General features: G+C 45.2%; 1 protein-coding gene across 4 annotated transcripts; it reads right to left on the reverse strand.

Moving 5' to 3' along the window:
• Nucleotides 1-1,250: 1,250 nt before the first annotated feature.
• RNF185 (ring finger protein 185) lies at nt 1,251-19,814 on the reverse strand. Of its 4 annotated transcripts, none has more exons than XM_026717051.2 (7): nt 19,698-19,814; nt 12,813-13,023; nt 10,645-10,663; nt 8,488-8,600; nt 6,924-6,978; nt 5,258-5,375; nt 1,251-3,469 (listed from the first exon to the last, which is right to left on the reverse strand). In XM_026717051.2, exons 2-7 carry the CDS (start codon nt 12,983-12,985, stop codon nt 3,372-3,374), a joined length of 576 nt encoding a protein of 191 aa, XP_026572836.1. In that variant the 5' UTR covers nt 12,986-13,023; nt 19,698-19,814; the 3' UTR covers nt 1,251-3,371. The 4 variants fall into 4 exon arrangements, with proteins under 4 accessions (XP_026572836.1, XP_026572837.1, XP_026572838.1 ...); XM_026717052.2 differs by having other exon boundaries at nt 19,466-19,707; XM_026717053.2 differs by lacking the exon at nt 19,698-19,814 and adding an exon at nt 19,067-19,168.
• Between the last annotated feature and the right edge of the window lies 1 nt (nt 19,815).

Below are 19,815 nucleotides of genomic sequence, written 5' to 3' on the forward strand. Positions count from 1 at the left end.
GGCACGGCCAATGACCGGTCCCACGCCGGCCCCGCCCATTTCCCCGCCCTACCGCTTTCGCACCAATGGGGCCTCGGAACGAGACCCGGCCGCCCCGCCTCCTCCTTTTCAACTTCACTCTCTGCGCCGCTCTATCCCCGCCCCTCGTTCAGCCCGGCAGCCAATCGGCGCCTGCCGCTCCACCCGCCTCCCCCTTCGCCGCACGTGGCAGCGGATGCGAGCGGATCTCGGAAAGAGGCGTGTCGGCGCCCGGTTTGCGTTCCCACGACGCTGGACCTGGATTCCCGTCCTGGCTGCAGGGCTTGGTCGGCCCCGCCTGGGTTTCCCCGGACGGCGGGTGTGGAGGTCCAGCCCCCGGGGCTCACTTCAGTCCCGGAGATTCTTCCGCAAAAGTCATAAAACGCCGGGCCAGGCTTAGCGTTGGCGGATTACACCCGCCTCGTGGGAAGGGCTGGCCGGAGCTCGCCAGAGGGTCGCAACGAGGCTGCAGCTCTTGCTGGCGCCTTCTTGAATCCCGCAGTTCGGGCCGGAGAGGCTCTCTTCAAACGGCCGTGGCCGGCCACGATTCAGACCTGGCTCCTTTCGCCTCTGCCAACCAAGACTGAAAAGCAATGCGGAAGCCGGCAACGGTGTCTTGGAGGGCCCTGCTTGGCTGTGGGGGTGGGGACGGGACGACAGAGCCGGACGAAGCTGTGCCACTCGAGGGGAGCATACCTGGTTCTGTGCTCCAGCCCCCGCCCAGCCCCCGGGATTTAGTCAGGTTGGGCTGGTGGTCCTAGGACAGGGGTCTCCAAGGTTGGCCACTTGTGGACTTCAACTCCCAGAATTCTCCAGCCAGCGAGTTGAAACTTTAAGAAGTCTTCAAGTTGCCAAATTTGGGGACCTCTGGTCTAGAGTCTCCTGCTTGAGCAGGGGGTTAGACTAGACGACCTCCAAGGTCCCTTCCATTTCTGTTCTTATTGAAATGGTCTAGGGCAGAGGTCTCCAAATTTGGCAACTTTAAGACTTGTGGACTTCAACTCCCGGGAAGGGAAAGGAAGGAATTCTGGGAGTTGAAGTCCACAAGTGTTAAAGTTGCCAAATTTGGGGACCTCTGTCCTAGTGGGAAGGAAGGCTCCAGAGAGAATCCTAGCAGGAAGCCCTGGCGCTCCTCCCGAGAGGAGCCAAGCCTTGAGATGGGGCTCCCCTTCTGGGGTGCTAGCGCCTCTCCAAGCCATTTGCCAGGAAATGAACTCCACACAACGGTAGGATAATGTAAAAAGGTGTTTATTATTCCGACTTTCACAACAGTGAAAATTAGTGAACAGCAGTGTTGCACAGTGGTACCATATTTTGCTAACCACAAGCCAAGAGGAATCTGAATAGATGGTACAGAGGGGAAAAAAAGGGGGGGGGGGAATACAAAGTGTGTGGGGCAGAGGGGGACCTTTGAAAACCAGGAGTCCAGGGCTGGGCTGCTTATCAAAGAAACATGGCCAGTGGCCCCCAGAAGCAGAGGAAGCCCAGAATCCGCCACAATCTGCTGCGGCGATTCAGCCACGAACTTTTTCAGATGCCGTGCAATTCTGTCCCCTCGCCCCCTCTCTGAAAGCAGACAAGACAGAAATAACCCGGCCTCCACCAAAGACAATGGACCTTGCCAATCCAACGGTCAACATCTGACCATTCAATGCCATCCCACTATCACAGCCCTTTGACGGTTTGTGTAAGATTTATTTTAGAAATCCAGCTTTTCCAGTATGATAAAATTTCTAGGAAAGGGAGAAATAAAATATATTTGTCTACTTTAAAATGCAACTGAATGTGGTTTTTTTCCCCCTGGACAGTAGGTGGCACTCATTTCCAAGGGATGGAGCCGCCTTGTTACCAAGTCTGACTTGGTTGAATGTTGCTGTGTCAAGCTAGGTCGGCCTCCTGCCCTGAAAGACCAAGAGCCAGGACAGAATTTGGGCCACAAGAAAATTCACATTTGGTATCCTTCTTGAAAAGAAATGGTGGTGACGTGCATCTTGCTCTTGAGATTTCCAACCTCGTACCCCTTCCCACCTACAGAAAAATAAGCCTCAACGTCATTGGGGTCTGACAGCAAGGTTCTGTTTAACCTCCAGAAGACCCAAAATATCGTGAAATAAGTAGTCCTTGAGAGGCTCTCCTACTAGAGTATTGGCAGTCATTCAAATGAGAGGGATGCATCCTGTGGGGCCAAAAAGATTCAACTGCAATTGTTTTAAAGGAGGATTCCTCCTCTGCCCCTTCCATAAAGAATTCTCTCAAGGCACCTGGGTACCATCCTGTGAGATGCTCTGTGGCTTAAGCGCTGTTCAAACCACTGCTGCGTTGGGCCCATGATTACCCTTCCAAAAAAAATAAATAACCATGTCTTTGGTAATTTGAAAAAGCTCGCACACCTTGGCCACATGCAAACCCTTTAAGCAGAATTCCTTGTTCTTGTCAAAAATGTACAGATTCCCATTTGCGTAATAATCATAATTGTGAGGTGGGGAGGCATAAAATACTCAGCAAATTACCCCGTAAGAGACTTGTCCTACATTCCTCCCAGTTAACCTATTCCAAGTATGGAAAAAATGTACATTTCAGGAAGGAGAGATGTATATAAATAAGAACAGCAGCTGGAATTATGTCTACCTACATTAGAAGTTGATAGCTGCTTTAAAACCCTTTAAAACACTGCTTTTATCAGCGAGGAAGTTTGCTGCATGACAGCTGACAGGCCCTCCAAAACCCTGAGATGAGATTCTGCCCCCTCCCCGATTCCAGTAAATTTAGATATGCTACCGTTTTAGGTTAAAGAGTCTTTTTATCTTTTCATTTTTGTGATTGCTGGAAAAACAAAGATGGGCCATCTTTTATCACCTGGGTATGGGGCACGATCCTCTTCAGCCAGATGTCTTATCTATAGAAGGTGTTACCTGGAGTCTGTTGGCTTTTGTGCAAGATGTTCAGCTGGGTTCTGAAATCCACTGATCTCCTTCCTGTCACTGCTCTTGAGACGCAAGACAGTGACTAGAGGTTCCGTCGCTAGCCACCACGCCCGATTCCCTTTGGGGCAGCATCTCTTCCAGATGTTTGGCACTAAGATTCAAACACTCCTCGTTGAGAGACGGAGCTCAAAGCTAGGGTCAAAGTTCCAGACAGATCCTTGCTGTGTGAGTTATGGCTGAGCTTCAGAAAACTTTTTTAAACGTTAACTCCGGAGCTCTGGAAAAATAAGAGAGACTCGTCCTCACACGAAGACACCATTGGCTTTAAGGAGCCCCTCATTAGCTGAAGAATTGGACACCAAGAGGCAGACAGGGAAGACAAGCGGAAGTCTGTGGCCGGTTCAGAGCTCCACAAGGTATGGAGCCAAGTTAAGCAATCAAGAGCCAGAACATGATGACAAGGGCCACGAACAGGAAGAGGCGAGAAAGGAACTGTTCATCCACATACTGAGGAGTCCCTGGAACAGCTAAGAGAAAACAAAGGCCCAGAGTTATCAGCTTTTCTGTTAGCATTTACAAACAGAACTTGGTTTTTCCAGAGTTGGAGCTCTAGGTATGGAATCAAGACTCTCAAGCTGCTTCCTTAGAAGGCTTCCCAGTCCCTACAATTATCTTGTCCTCTTAGAAATAAATGCCCTTTGGAAGGAGGAACTTCTTCCAAGGGATGTAGGGGCTCACTCCTCATTTAGTCATTGCAGTTGTTATGTTCGTAACACAGCCGCAAAGGGAATCCCCACCGACTCCTTGTCGGGAGGTTGCAAAAGGTGGTCGCATGACCCAAAGGCAATGCAACGGTCATCAATGAGTCACTTGCCCGGCATCTGAATTTTGATCATGTGACCATGGGGGGTTGGGATGCTGCAATGGTTGTGTGGAGAGCGGTCACAAGTCATTTATTTCAATGCCGTTGTAACTTCAAATTTATTTATTTTTATTTATTTGATTTGTCAATCACTTACAAGGTAATAGGTATAAGTATAAATATGAGTAAGAATACAGGAAATAGGTACGAATAAATGGGGACAATAGGACAGGGACGGGAGGCACGATGGTGCACTTATGCACGCCCCTTACAGACCTCTTAGGAATGTGTATTCTCTCCTTTCCTTCCTTCCTCCTGCTCCCTCACTTCTTTTCTCTCCTCCATCTATTCTCTTCTCTTCTCTTCTTCCTTCCTTCTCCTTCCCATTCTCCTTCCTTCCCCCTTCCTTCTTTTATTTTTTATTTTATTTATTTGATTTGTCAATCGCTTACAAGATAATGGGTATAAGTATAAACATGAGTAAGAATACAGGAAATAGGTACGAATAATTGGGGACAATAGGACAGGGGCGGGAGGCACGATGGTGCACTTATGCACGCCCCTTACAGATCTCTTAGGAAGGGGGTGAGGTCAATAGTGGAATAAACTGTTAAGTCGAGGACCCCCTGTATCGTAAAAAGTTCTTAGATCACTGGAAGTAGATTTCAATTAAATGTCAGAAAATATCTTCTGCCCATTGAAGAGTTTAGCCAATGACCCAGAGAGATAATGAGCATCCTTTCCCTGGATATATCCAAGATATATCTTAAAAACTGGATGGACATCCGATGGGAATGCTTTATTGTGGGTTCCTGCCTTGGCAGGAAGCTGCCCTGGAGAGGCCACCCCAATGCAAGGCTTTGGTGCATTAGCCAATTGTCCAAATAGAACAGGGGTCTCCAACCTTGGCCACTTGTAAGACTTGTGGACTTCAACTCCCAGAATTCCTCAGCCAGATTTGCTGAAGTCCAGCAAGTCTTAAAGTGGCCAAGGTTGGAGACCCCTGCAATTGGAAACCCCTGCAATAGAAGGCCATAAAAATGATCAGTGGAACAGCCTGCCTCCAGAAGGTGTGGGTACTCCAACACCATAGGTTTTTAAGAAGACAGCTAGTTCTCCAGAATGGTATATGGTCTCCAGCTTGGGCAGGAGGTTGGAGTAGAAGACCTCCAAATTTCCTTCCATTATTCTGTATTCTTCCAGGTTTTGCAAAGATCTCCCAAAGGGGTTGTCTCTGTTCTCTACAGCCTGCTATAACGCATCAGGTAGTGACTCTGAAGAGGGTCATATACCGTACAGACGCTCATCGGGCTAAGTGAATAGATGAGCATTGGTTCAGGGATGAATAGTTAAGCAAAACAGATCAGAATACTTGGTTGCACAACAATTGAAGCTCAACAGAGCAACACCACCCAGTCACAATTAGCCAGGCTAATTTTATCTCATTCCTTACCTGGAGGAGGCCGGCCATCGTTTATATTGAAGGCTGTAGCAAATATGCCAAATGGAAATGCTCCAATTCCAAATGACATTTGGAAGCCTCCATCTCCAAACCCAAAACCCTGGAAACCCTACAAACAAACAAACAATCATCATGTATGTATGTATGTCTTACTTTACAAACTAAAATCTGACTGGTTGCAGCCTCTTTCAGTAGATTAGACGGACTTCCAAGCGGGCACTGTGAGAACATGATGAGCTGAAAGTAGCATCCCAGACCAAACTACTTTATGAACCTGGCACCATTTCCCTTCCCACAACACCAGAGTGTGTTCGACAAACATTTGATTACATTTTATTTCATTAAATGGGTCCGTCTGAAAAAGTGCTGCAGGCTCCTGATGCTTGAGCTACAGATCATGAAAGTTTATGCTTTTTAACAGATCTTCTAAGCTGTGAAAGGCACTACCAGAGCCCTGATTTTCAGGGCTTTGTTGAGTGTATTCTCGGGTGATTGTTTTAGGTGCAAGAGTTTGTTTTGGGTGCAAACGTGTTTCCAATTTAAATTCAACAAGTTGATAGCATGCTAGCTCCCCCAAGACTTTAAGAGAGAAGCACGATGGTCTTTGCTGGTCAGAGGAAAGACTGCCTGAGCAGCCTGAGCTTATCCCCATAGCAAAAGGAGGACCGGAGATCACCTCCAGGCTGGGCAAGGCAGCCTCTGCACTTTGCCAGGGGAGCTTCAGGCACAAGCCATGCCAAAAAGGTGCCCTCCACCTTCAGCACCTGATTCAACAAGGCTTTGGCTCTCTGGGGAGTAGAAGAACAAAGTGCTTCTTAATCACCCCCAGGTGAGCTGTTTGTTTGAGGAAAAGAAAGCCGAGAGCAGCCTCTGGAGGCTCCATCTGACTTGCACAGAAACTGGCAACTCTTTCGTCAGGCCAGGCATGCTCCCCAACTCGCGGCTACGAAAGGTGGAAGCGGCCCATTTTCTCCAGAGCCTGCTAGTTATAAAATCAGCATCCACAATCTCTTTGGATACAACTTGCTGCACCTCACGTAATGCAGGCTAACTTGATGCCCACTATATTTTAAAGCTGGGTTTCCAACCTTGGCAACTTTAAAAGCTGTGGGCTTCAACTCCCAGAATTCTGAATTTGCTGTCTAAAAGTCGCTGGCTAAATCGGAGGTGCCCAACCTTAGCAACTTTAAGACTACTTTAACTTTAACTTCAAGTTTAATTCAGCTCCCAGAATTGCTTCGCTGGCTGGGGAATTCTGGGAATTGGAGTCCATAAGCCTTAAGGTTGCCAACACTCCTGTTTTAGGGATAGTCACACTGCAGGTGGAAGTTGGCAAAATCTACACCGGACTATTATTTCTATCAGCAATTTAACTCTCTCTGCACCAGTCAAACTTGTGTCCAACTTGGCGGTCTGCAGCTCAGATGGATCATGCACTGGCCACAGCCATGCCCGGTTTAGCAAAGTTCTGATACGTCACTTGACGATGCGAGTTTGACACCCCTGCTTTACACAAATGGTCATGCAATATTTAATTTGGCTTACAAAGACCTGAAGTAGACAAGCCTGAAAGGTCCCCCATCCACCACTGCTCTATCCTGGCTGCATTTTCACTCTGCACTTCCGAGAGGCACAAGCACATATTCTCCGTACTCACCCCTCGGTTTTCTGGCTCAGGTCTCTGGCCTTGAGGTCGAGGTGGCGTTTTCTCCCTGCAAGACACAATCCATTATGGGGCTTAATGAGGATATTTAGGAGTTGGCTAGAAGCCCCAACGGGGGAGGATCACACTGGAGGTGGTTGATCGACTAATAGCAGATCCCACCTCTCCCCTGTATGTTCTCAGAGAGAGAGAGAGAGAGAGCACTTCATTTTGATGTTGCAAGCTGCCCAGAATCTCCTTGTAGCGAGATGGGCGGCAAATAAATTTAATTAATAAATACTGCTGAGGCCCAGAGCCTCTCTCCCCCACCCTCTGGGCCCCAGCCCCTCCTTTTCATCTTAGAGCTACCCGGCTGCAGCATTTCCACCCCTGTGGTGAGACAGCATCAGTCAATGCACAGAGAAGATCTCCATCCCAAATGTCACCTGTCTTGGTTTTAGTTTCTTATTTTATCTTAATTTCAACTGTTTTGTATTCTTTACCTTTTTATCATTTCATAAGCCACCCAGAGTCGCTCTGCAACAGTGAGGACACAGATAAACCTCCAAGTGGCTTCAACGACTCTCTAAAAAGAACGCAAATGACCAGCTGTCTGCAAGGAGTATAAATCCTTCTTTTCCCCACCATCCAGTCAGAGCTGAAGAAGCTTCTTGCATGAGAAGCGAAATGCCTTCAAAGCAAAACCAAGAAAGTCCAGCTGCCTCTTGAAAAAGCACTTTTGGACATGCAAGAGAGCTGCAGGCCTGGCTGCCACAGGGAGACCCGGGGGCAGGGCAGGCAACCTGAAAATGGCCTTACTGCAGGTGCGCAGAAACCTGGCAAGGTTCACTCCAGGGATGCAGAAGCAACTTCCATGCCTATTGGAGCCCCCTCCATGTTTCAGCAGACCCTGGTCATAGAACCCCACATGGGCTGGTATGAGCCATGTCTGAGCCGTGGCTAGCAAACAGCCATTGAAGAAAACGCCTCTACCGTTACGGATTGTCTTCTGAAAGAATCCCGATGAAGTCCCCAAAAAAGGCAAAATCCTCCTAGATATCGTTTTGTTTTTGTTTTTTAATTAGTATTTCTAAGTTCCAAAGAAGGCTTCCCCTGTTCAGTAGTGCAGCTGCCTAGGGCAGACTTGGACTATGATCTGTGAAGCTTAAATCTGTCCCTCCTTAAGATCTTTCTTTCTCTCCTACTAAGGTAGGGAGAGGATGGGAGGAGAAATCCCCAGACTTGAGCTTTGACAATCTTTGCTTGTTGATTCTTGGCCTGTGAGCCTTCTGGGTTGACACATCAAAATGTGGAACGCTGCATTTCCCATCTCCAGCCGCATCATGTGAAGCTACACAGCACCCCCACCCAGAATGATGCGGCCAGAGACGGGCAGAACATGCAGCAACCTATTACCAGTAACAAACGTTTGAACGGTGAGATTCTTACAGGTGAGAAAAGGTCGCTGAAACCTGAAGACTAAATCTGAGTCAAGAGTAGCCAGACAGGTTTTCGTCCACAAATTCCCCTCGAGTAGAACTTGAGAGCAAAAGGCTGTTCCCAGCGGAGGCCGTCTTACCTGGGGTCCTGTTGTCCAGTACTGCCCCTTCCATAAAGTGGTATGACTTTATCACGGCTGATTCCTGCTTTACATACAGGACACACCTGTCGGTTTGGCCTGGTCTCCAGCCACTGAAAGGCAGAAAAGAGGAACGGCATCTGGTGAAAACCTGGACGGAAGAATGCCCCGATCTCCCAGGCCCCGGGGAAGGGAGTCTTTGCAACACTGGGGTGGTTGCTAGTTGTGTGGCTTGTCTCCACACCTGAATTCTTTTTTCTGATTTTTCTATTTTAAGCATAATCACTTAGGAGCCACCCAGAATCATTTTTAAATTGAGGATCTCCTAAATCTACTAATAAAAACATGGAGCGCTGCAAAGATGCTACATGTTGGCTTTACAGGTAATCCTTGTTTAGTGAGCACAATTAGGACTGGCAACGTGGTCCCTAAGCAAAGTGGTCATTAAGTGAAAAAAAGGTGACTGACAATTTTACTTCAGGTTTCCCCTGCTTTACAGCATCAGGACACCATCTCAAAAGCTGGCTGAGCCCAAACAGCTGCGAAAAGGGGAAATCTTACGGCCCCCATTTCTCACTCCCCAACCCTTTGGAAGGCTCATCCCAATGCTGGGAGAAGTAGCAAGAAGAGAACAGATATTTGTATTTACATTCATTGGAGAGAAAGGGATTACAAGAGACTAAGCCAGCGCACAATAGGAATACACATGGAAAGGAATGCACTGGAGGCAGACAAAAGCCTTTAGTGTGTGAAACTGACTAGGGTCTTGATAATTTTAGGCTGCAGCTGCAAGGCCCATTCTAATCAAGGTCACAGAGCTGAGCCTGTTAACTTGCTGCACCGCAGACAAAAACAGCGGCTTAGGAAGAGAGAGTTTCTTTAGGCAATCTCTCAGGGTTGGGGGAAAGAAAAAAAAATGGGTCAGGCTTAGGACAATAGGTACCATCGGACTGTAATGGTGAACAGGGACCGAGAGATGCTGCAAAGATAATAAATGTGGGCTTTGGTCACAAAGTTACTTTTACATTGTAAGTGAATGGTCACTATCCGAGGCAGTCATTTGATGAGGACTACCGGTACTTTTTGCAGGGCCCAAAGTGTCGAGCTGTTTCCCCTCCCACAGAGCTCCCAACACTATAAAATAATCCTGGTCTGGACGGAGGCCTGGTACTTCCATCACTTTACACGGTTGCGATTATAGAGAGGAGGAAAGCAACCAGGCCTTTCACCCCTTCAGTGGGAGATGGGTCGGCCCCTTTTCAGACGTTACAAACTAAATATCAAGAGACACCAGCAGGCCCAGCCCAGGAACGATCTAGGACAGGGTGTCCAACCTTGGCAATTTTAAGACTTGTGGACTTCAACTCCCAGAGTTCCTCAGCCAGCTTTGCTGGCTGAGGAACTCTGGGAGTTGAAGTCCACAAGTCTTAAAATTGCCAAGGTTGGACACCCCTGATCTAGGACAACCCAGCCAAAGTTCAGTCCTTTATTTGTTCACACCAAATAGACAGAATCTTGCCAGACTAAACTTTTGCTACTCTCACCCGAACGGATGTATCCTGGGAGATTCCTAGGAGCAGCTATTCTGGCTTTTCCTCTTATCTCCTATCCATCTCTTTTCTCCCCTATCTCCTTGAAATGTGCTCCCTCCTTCCTTCCCCTCGGTGGGCACAATCCACCACAATATCTCACCTTTCTAATCTGAAAGTTCACACGAGAGCATCAAAATCTCACTAAAGATCCAATGTCTTTTAAAACATTCTGTTATCGGCTGCTGCGTGGCTAGGAAATGTGATTTAAGGCCACCATAAATTCAAAAGGGGGCTCTCCTAAAACCATCTTATCGGCCATCTGAGGTATCAATCGAACAGAATGACAGAAAAGGACAGCCAGAATATACCCTGGATGCTCATTGTTACTAAACAGTGGCATCTCATTGCCGCTCATCCTTCTTTTTATAAAGGCCCCCAAACGGTAAATTGCCAACAATTGCATGGTTAATGCTCATTACAAAACGGAGTCGCCTTGGGGAGAACGCACAATCCATCTACAAACGGAAAGGCATATTGCACCTTCCCAGAGTCCCTTGGGAAACCAAGGAGGTGGATTGGGTAACCAAAGCTGATGAAAGACAAAGCAAAGCAGAACCAGACTTACCTGGTGTAAACAAGGCCAACTGCAGGGATTCCCAGAGTGATTTGTTCATAAAGTAGAATGTCCGCAGAGGTGGCAGTGGAGAGAAAGACCAACACGCACACAGGTTAGACGTGGACAGTCAGAAACCTGAAATCCAGCTCTGCACATTCGACTCTCGGATAACACAATCACAGTATTTTAAAAGGCAGCAGCGAAAGCAGGATTTTCCTGCTTTGTTAAATAGCCGGTCTCCCCACTTTTACAAACCAGCATAGAGATTTCTTGAACTAAGGGACTCTAAAGTGGAACTTCCCTTACTAAGAAAACATGAATTGAGTTCTGCATAATTGAATTCTGAATTGCCAGAATTCTGCAGAATAAGGAAAAGAACATCCCACCGCCAAGAAATGCAGTGTGATACACAGCCTGAATGACAACATGACACAGAAAAAGAGGACAGGACTTCTTGCTTTGCCAAGTCTCAGAAGAGAGGTGGTCTCAAATCTCAGATCATCAGCTGGGCAGATTCTTGGATGCATTCTTACATTACCCACAGCTGTTGCACTAGTGTCACTAAGATATTTCCACCCCTAGTTACTACTTCTGGGAGCCCAGGATTACTTAAGATTGGATGTTTTTTATACTTATGTGAAATGTTATACTCTGGCAGAACCTGTATATATTTAAAATGCCCTCCAGGGCATTTTGTTTTGTAACCCAGAGTTTGGCTCATTGTCTTCTCCACACTTTCGTAACTATGGCTAAAGCTCATGGCCATTATACCGAGAGAAAACCAGAAAGTCTAGATCATGCGGCTGGATTTGGAGCACGGGTACAAAACAAGATGGTTCATTCTGTCTGCTTTAAATTCAAGAAAAGGCAAGAGACAAATTTAAACTGAAATATTAATTCAGAGTGAATGAATACAATCACAATTGTATGGATGCTGTTAAAAGCTTCTTGGCTGCAAACTAAGCAACATCTGAAATGCAGGTTCCCAACAAATCCTCATCTATTTCTGAGGATGCGACAAAAGAGAAATGCCAAGAATGAGACAGGCAGCATCTAAATGTGATAAATAAAAATAAATAATGCAGGAAGCCCCCTTTTTCTAATTTCAGCTACTGGCTTACCACTTACCACTACTGTCAATGCTGCTCCAATTTCGTAGTTAATTTACTCACAGTTTAAACTTAGCTGAATGAATAGTCATTAGCTGTGCTTACACGTAAGTATACAAACCATGTGTAACAACAGCTAGATTTGCACAATATACTGAGTCAAACCCAATCAAGCCACGTTATGCTTTGGCATAGTGTGCAAATCAAGGCACTAATTAAAGCAGCCCATAGAATAGGAGCACAGGATGGCAGCTCACTGTTGACACACAGACTTTGCAAGCAGAAAGCCACCGTTCACCAAGAGCCGGAAGAACTCGATTATGCTGAATAAGACTGAGTTGAGGGGCTCCTAGAAGCGAAGTAGCATCTCTAGCCGTGGACAGGAAGGTTCATCACCTGCACCTGCCTGTGCCTGCCCCACCCCTAAATCCTCACATTTCAGCCTAAGTTCTCTTTGCAACAACTGACATCCAGGCATCCAGCAGCAAAAGCTGCTGCTGAGCCGCGTTCAAGGGTTCTCGAACCAGGATGAGTTCCTAAAGATTGGAACTCTGCAGCATCCAATCCCTAAAACAATTCCAGTTCCCAGTCCAATAGGTGGACTAGGATGGAGGCACAATTCCATTGGCCCTGTGGACACCGAAAATGGGCTACATACAGCTGGGATTGGTCCCAGAAACCGTTTCTCTTCCCTTAGTTCATTCCTTTCACAGCTCCAACCCTTAATGCATTCTCAAGGATTGAATGGTGTTCATCCAACCCTATGGGGGGCAAGCTGACTACTCCGTCTAGCGCAGGGATGTCCAACCTTGCCCACTTTAAGGCTTGTGGACTTCAACTCCCAGAATTCCCCACGCTAGCTGTGGAATTCTAGGAGATGAAACCCACCAGTCTTAAAGTGGCCGAGGTTAGACAACCCTGATGTAGAATCAATCATGAGTTTAGGCCTTCAGCTTTACCAATCTTACCTGCCTGGTAAGGATGATATGGGGAAAGAAGCAGCAAGCAGAGCCTTTAAGAGCCCTGATTTTAAGTATTTGCCTGCTGAAAACCGAGAGTGATACTGACCAGAAGAGGTGGCCACACAGGCTGATCACAGCATCCTTGGCAGTGTCCAAACAGATGTTGCATTCAAATGTGCTGTCCTGACCCGTACTGTCCCCGTTGCTGCTGTTCCCGCTGGTTCCACCTGCACTGGAACTTTCTGTAGAAGCTGAAGCTGCAGGTCCTTTGCTGGCCATTTTAGCTTCCAGTTAGAAACTCTGTAGGAAACTGAATCCTGGCAGAGCAAATAATAAGGAGTAAGAGTTAGAGCCAGAACTGAAGAACATCATCAAATGATTCAAAGTACAGATTTTATGCAAAGGAACAGTAGATTGCGTACTTGGCTTGTGAAAGAAGATTGCACAAACTGATTATAAGCAACAACATAACACGATTGCCAAAATGATTTGCTGGAGCACCAGTAAAAATTATCATTTGCCAGTAATGAAAAAATGGTGGGAACTAGTAAGTTGAAAAAGTAGTCAAAAATGATCAGAATAAAATATGTGAGATTCTGAATTCAAGCTGATAAAAAGCCCTGGCTCATAACACTCCAGAGTTAACTATGTTTGAGGTAAAAACATAATTGGATAATTGATGGGGCAATACCAGAGGAAAGTAGAATAGAAAATAAAGGACTGGAGAAGATCACAAAGTATTAAGATCTGAAAACAGAAACTGAAAGATTGTGGCACAAACCAGCTGTGGTGATTTCAGTGATTATTGGCACACTGGGTACCATTCCAAAAACTCTTGGACGGCACAGAAAACCTATGCATTAACAAAATTTCCATCTGTCAATTGCAAAACGCCACACTGCTTGGATCCACACATGTACTATGCCAATTCATTACAACATCTTAGACTGATCTGTATAAAGACCAACATCAGCAAAAAGAACTGCAGCTGTCACTTCATCTTGTGAACAGACTATATAATATGATTATTATTATTATTAATGGACATGGCAGTAACTTGGAGGCAGCAGAATAGAGAACTGGAAAAAAAATCACAAAATCCAAAGGCCTGCAAACAGAAGAATGAATGTGGCAAAAGAAAAGTACCCAATAGTGATAAGTGCAACCTTAGGTGCAATCCTAAAACATCTGGAGCATCACTTGAACGACATAAGCATTAACAAAACCACTGCTAGTCAATTGCAAAAGGAAGTTTTACTTGGGGCAGCTTACATCCTGTGAAGATACCACTAACACCATCAGAAAGCAATATTTGCCTATCCCAGCTCTCTGGGAGGACTCAATAGGTGAATAAAAATGCAAATCCAGCCTGAACATCTGACTGACCATGAAACCAACCATAATAATAATTTAAAAACCACCATTATTTTGCTAATTATGCCCATGAGGAGACGATACCTCAGAGGCTAGTTGTGCAATAAGAGCACTGATGACAGATCTTAAGAGTTTAGAACAGACAAGAGAAATCCTGACTGATTAAGAAACAATCAAGTCTTAATATGAGAATAAGAATCCCGTGTATGCTTTTTATTCATGGTAATTTCTGCCACAACACTGAACACAGCTGTTTCTAAATGCTTATTAAAATTCATCAAGAATCTCTGCATTACATGAATATATAATAATTAAAATTACATATCCACAGGCTGCCCTGTCCAGAGAACCCAGCAGAGCTTATCTGTGACGGAACAAAGCTGAAATATAGATTTAACAAAGTAGCATGACCAACAGATAAATTCTCTAAAATGTCTAGCATTCAATAAGATATGTACAAATCTTTAGAACAGAGGTTTCCAAACTTGGCAACTTTAAGATGTGTGGACTTCCCAGAATTCTCCAGCCAGCAAAGTCTGGGGACCCCTGTTTTAGAGAAACTGTCTGGTAAATAACTTGTTAGGCAGAGAGACCAGTCCGCAGCTGAAAGAAGGAAAGAGCTCTTGATCATCATCAGAGGCAGAAAGAGAGCTTGGGACAGCTCCTTGGATTGCTGGAGGAACAGCCCAAATTCTACCATTCAGAACAGTTCACACAGGAAGGAGCCAACTCCAGTTAAGCTCTTGTTCTTTTCTTCTTCCATATCCATCATTGGATGTTGGCAATCGTGTTGGCGATCCTATTTTGATCAACAGCCCCACGAAAAAGGGCTGCTGAGTTTTGTCCAAACTGGTCCCTTAGATTTTGAAGCCCTGATGTTCTTCTTCTGCCTGGATCTTCCTTTGCTTTCAATTTTTCCCTGAAGGATGAAGTGAAGGATGCTGTATTTTCCCAGGTGTCGCATCACAGGTCCAAAATATTCTAACTTTGTCTTTTTAATGGTTTTGATGACTTTATTTGGCTTTCCCAGGCAGCTAATCACCTCCTCATTTCTGATTTTGTCAACCTAATATACATAACAGCCGTCTATAAATCCAGTTCCCCAAAATCTGTCTCCTAACAGACTGGGAAAGCTGCAGTGGTTCTCCCTTCTGTATTCCCTGCTTGCCCTGAGGGTAGATAGGCTGAAACCCTGAGACGTCTAGTACCTTCTAAACTGATCTGGATTCGACTCTCACTGGGAATGTCATGAAGCAAGCCTTCATTTCGAAGTGGTCTGGCCTGAAGGAGTTTCAGGATGCTAAACCTGAGCAGCCAGAACACAGAGTTCTTGGCTCCAGGGATGGAACAGAATTGCAAGGGGGACTAGCTGTAGCTCAGAAAAGAAAATCTTTTGATAACTACCATTAGGCAACACCTGCATCGGGGGTTTCATTCTCACCTTTTCTGTTTTAATTCAGCAAATGGAAAAAGCAGAGATAGAATATCAATTGTACAAAAGGAAGCCGCAGTCTCTTAACCCAAGATGAATGTTATGTTGGAATTATTTTAAACTCACACAGAGTTGTGCTGCAACACAGGTCAATTTTTCTAGCAGGGAACAGATCTTTAACTAGGAGAAAACGGACTAAATTGAGAAGAAGGTGGCACTAAATTACAGGCTACCCTTCGTTGTCTTTTTCTGGCTTGAGGAAATTCCTCAAAGAGATTTCTACAGTGACAGATGCACCTGAGAGATCTGAGTTACTGCTAGAAGAACTGAAAGAACCTGAAAGCCAAGAATTTTCTAATAAGTATTTCTGAAGTTATTGCATTTGCAAACATTGCACTCTTCAGAATGCACTTGATAGAGATTTAACATCACTTTAAGGACCCTTCGCTACTTGTTTTAACATTTGTTATAAATAGCTTTTTTTTTTTACTTTTCTAGGCCAATATCAATGTATCTTATTCTGGAAAGTACCTCACCCCCCCCAATTTGTTATAAGCGATCAGGCCTTTAGGCTTTGAAACACAACAATCCCAGGACAGGAGCTTAAGATAAATACTGGTAGGCCTCAATTTACAACAACTGAATTTTGATATCACATGACCATGGGGATGCTGCAAAGGACGTTAACAATGAAAAACAGCCGTAAGTCCCTTTTTTCAGTGCTGCTGTAGCTTTGAACAGTCACTAAATAAACTTGTAAGTTGAGGATGCCCTGTATCACGGAATCAGGAGAGGCTTTGGAGCCCCTTTCCCAAGCAGCCCATCTTATTAAAAGGCAGCTCTGATAAGCTGCAGCTCCCTTCACCATTTCCAAAGAGCAGCTGACCGATAACCAAATATTGTCTTATACGCTCAATGCCTCTAACAAAGGCAGCTGCAGCTCACCAAATTTCTACCTTTCAACAGGTGGATAAAAATGGATTATTTTTTTTTAAAAAAAAATCAGATTTTTTTAAAATTTAAATTTGATTTTTTTGATTTTTATTGAATTTATTTTAATAAAATGCTTCTGGAGTAAAAATCTAAAGATAGTTTTCTATTTGTGATACATTAATTATACATTAGCTTGTTCATCATGAAATGGAGCTTAGTTAGATAGCACGAGGCTGTATATTCTACAATATTTACATTCAATGTAAATATTCATTCAATGAATCCTCATTCAATGAATCCAAGCTCTGCAAGCTAAACAGAAACCCTTCATTTGATTTGCAAAGGATCGTATTAAAGATTCTAACTGCCAGCAAGACTGAGTCCTTGCATTTAAAGCGCCCCTGTCATTTCAGATCCAGCGTGGCAGCACCTGTTAGTGGGCATCCACTCACCTGCTGCCTGCCACGTCCCTCACCTTGTTATGTCACTGCCACATCACCAGCTGTCCCATTAAAGGCAATGGGACTGTCGGTGAGTCAAGAGTGGGTCGGAGGAGGACAGTTGCTCTTTAAAAATTATGATTTAAATCAAGTCTTTTTACTAGAGTGATTTAAATTATGATTTAAATCATGATTTAAATCAAAACCACCCTGACAAGAAGAATTGCAAGATATGTTATTTTTAGTTTTCACACAGAAAAAAAACAAGTCTACCCCCAGTTCTCCCTTATGGCAATACACCAAAACCTAGTTAAAGAAGGGTGCCATCAGATGTTGCTACATCACTGAAACAAGGTTGCTGCTCAAAAATACTGATCAACTCTTAGGTAACATCCAAACCTACAGCCTTTGAAAGTCATAAAATACTTGGGGATATATGGACTACTTCCTTCGTCTTAGCAAATACATTCATAAATAAATACAGTAACAACAATAACCTCCAGCCTGACTCACCTGAAGCAATCTCTGCTCGCCTCCTTATGCAAATATTTCCAAGAAAAACAAAAGAAGCAATGGGAACGCCTGTATCTTCTCTCAGCTCTGTTGAAAATGTCCACACGCAACCAGCCACAAGGAATCCAGGGAGCCTTCATGCCCACAGTAGCCAAACACACAAGTGGAGAAAGAGAAGATCTCTATTTCAACTATTTTTTTTTTCATTCAATTACATCATGCAGGATGCCCCCAAAGGACAACATCACAATCTGCTAGCATTTAACAGATCAGCTTTGCCAGCTCCAAGCTCTCTTTGGTGACGTCAAAGGGTGCAATTCGAATGAAAAAAAAGGCAATACTATAGGCAAACGATAGTGCCGACTTTCATGACATCTAGTACTACCTTCCCACAGGAAAAATGTTCTCTAAACTTAGATATGGGAGATGTTTTTTTAAAAAAAAAATATTTAAATGCCTTGTCTCTGCAATTGAAACTCCCAATGTGAAATCTCTACATCCATGTTACTAGTATTTGACTTTTTGGTACATTAATTATTGCAAGCCACTTATTTGAGATGGGCAAGTATAGAAACTGAATAAATAAATTATAGCCCTTCAGGCAATGAGTCTTAAAGCCATTTTCTATGCAAGCCTACGATATCTATTTGTAAATAAATTCAAGTTGTTCATTAGAGCTTAATTTTTAAAAACAAACAAGAGGAGATAAGTGGCATTATCCTTTAAATGCAATCTTTACATTAGCAATAATTAATGTATAGTAATGTGATTACTTATATACCAGCAGCAAAACATTGTATTAAGTGAACCCTAGAAGCAAGCCAACTAACTTTTAGAATAAGATAAGACTGGAAAAATCTTAGATGGCACACAAGGGTCTAAAATTCTTATTCTGAAAATATATTGTGCTGAAATATTTAAGCACCACCTGACTCTGGGTAGTTTACAATAAAAGGGGTGGGGAACCAGTGGTTTACATAAACAGCAACAGGATTTTTAAAGTGAATCTTAGAAATTCTAATATCCTTCTACTCTGTCATAAATTGTACTATATTCTTAAAAAAGCTAATATGTTTATTTGCAAAACTATTCTAAATGTTAACCTGGAAAATTAAGGAGTAAGGAGAGAATGCCCATAAGCTGCTTCCCACATATGGAACCAAAACAAACGAAGGGCTATCCTGGATCAAGTCTGAGAACCGAAGTCTATGCACAACCATCCGTCAAGACAAATAGTCACAGTTTCAAACTCAAAGCTGCACCTCGACGCAATGAGCAAGTCCATCGTCCCCTGTGAGACAACCCAGAGTCCTAGTAGCTTAGAAAAGTGATTTTTACCTGCTCTCCAGGAATGATGTGGTCAATATTTAGGCTTGTGGGTGATGGAATGAAATGTTTGCTTGTTTGAAGAGTAAGATATAGATCAAAACTATAAGCTTTATAGTCTCGATCTATATATATATATATATATCAGGGGTCTCCAACCTTGGCCACTTGTGGACTTCAAACAAGCAAACATTTCATTCCATCAGTATAAGGTATTTTGCCACATATTATATTATTACCTTCTGCCTAGCCTTTCCATTCCCCGCCCCCACGTACACACACACAAAACAGAGATGCAGGGTTTGTTCTTTTTGTTCGGATCCCGCGACTGTTGTGACCCACCGACTGTCACAGGGACGGATCCACCGACTGGTCCCTTGAGGCTGACCCTCGGCAGCCCGGCCCGAAGTCGCCCAAGGGCTTTGGGGCCATAACTCGCCGCTACCGCCTCCTCCTCCTCCTCCTCTCAGGCAAAATGAATGGAAGACGAAGGTTACAAAATCGTTCCTCACGCAGGCGCTGCGTTTCCCAGCCTTCTCTCCCTCCACATCCCGAGGTCAACAATCGGTCCGAAGCCCGGTTCAGATTTACAGATTAGCAGAGCTTGGAAGGGAACCTGTAGGTCATCTAGTCCAACCCCCCCGCCCAAGCAGGAAACCCAGCACCATTTCTGACGAATGCGACCCCCGACCTTTCCCTGCCCCTCCCCCTCCCCGACGCCCTTTCCCACGGCGGCCTTACCCCAGGAGAGCCGCCTCGCGCCCCCGGGCCCTTCCCGGCGGAGGACCCACCACCACCCCCGCTCTGGGCCAGTGGGCGGCTCCTTTCTGCCCGGAGACTCCAGGCCGATCGACGCCGGCCTCCAAACGCCCCGCTCCACCGCCCGCGGGCTCCTCCCGGTCCCCGCTCTGGATTCCGCGCCCGCCGGGTCCCCCACCCCCACCCCGCCCGGTCGGTCGGTGCCCCCGCTCACCGGAAGGGGCCACAGCCGCCGCTCTCCTTCCCGGACGACGTACGTTTCTTTCCCCTCTCAGCCGGAAGTGAGTGAGGCCTGCACACCGGAAGCGCTTTTCGTCCCTCTTGCGCCTCCA

Source organism: Pseudonaja textilis, chromosome 15 (assembly GCF_049901715.1).
Source record: "Pseudonaja textilis isolate UNSWEBS1 chromosome 15, rPseTex1.2, whole genome shotgun sequence".
NCBI classification, from domain to species: domain Eukaryota; kingdom Metazoa; phylum Chordata; class Lepidosauria; order Squamata; family Elapidae; genus Pseudonaja; species Pseudonaja textilis.

What these genes read in the sequence shown, in the direction of transcription:
- RNF185 (XM_026717051.2), bottom strand. Translation starts at nt 12,985, where the DNA reads ATGGCCAGCAAAGGACCTGCAGCTTCAGCTTCTACAGAAAGTTCCAGT. An exon ending in ACTGGACAACAGGACCCCAG is followed by an intron (nt 6,979 to 8,487) that starts GTAAGACGGCCT and finishes TGTGTCTTGCAG; the next exon opens with GGAGAAAACGCCACCTCGAC. An exon ending in CTGAGCCAGAAAACCGAGGG is followed by an intron (nt 5,376 to 6,923) that starts GTGAGTACGGAG and finishes GTTTGTTTGTAG; the next exon opens with GGTTTCCAGGGTTTTGGGTT.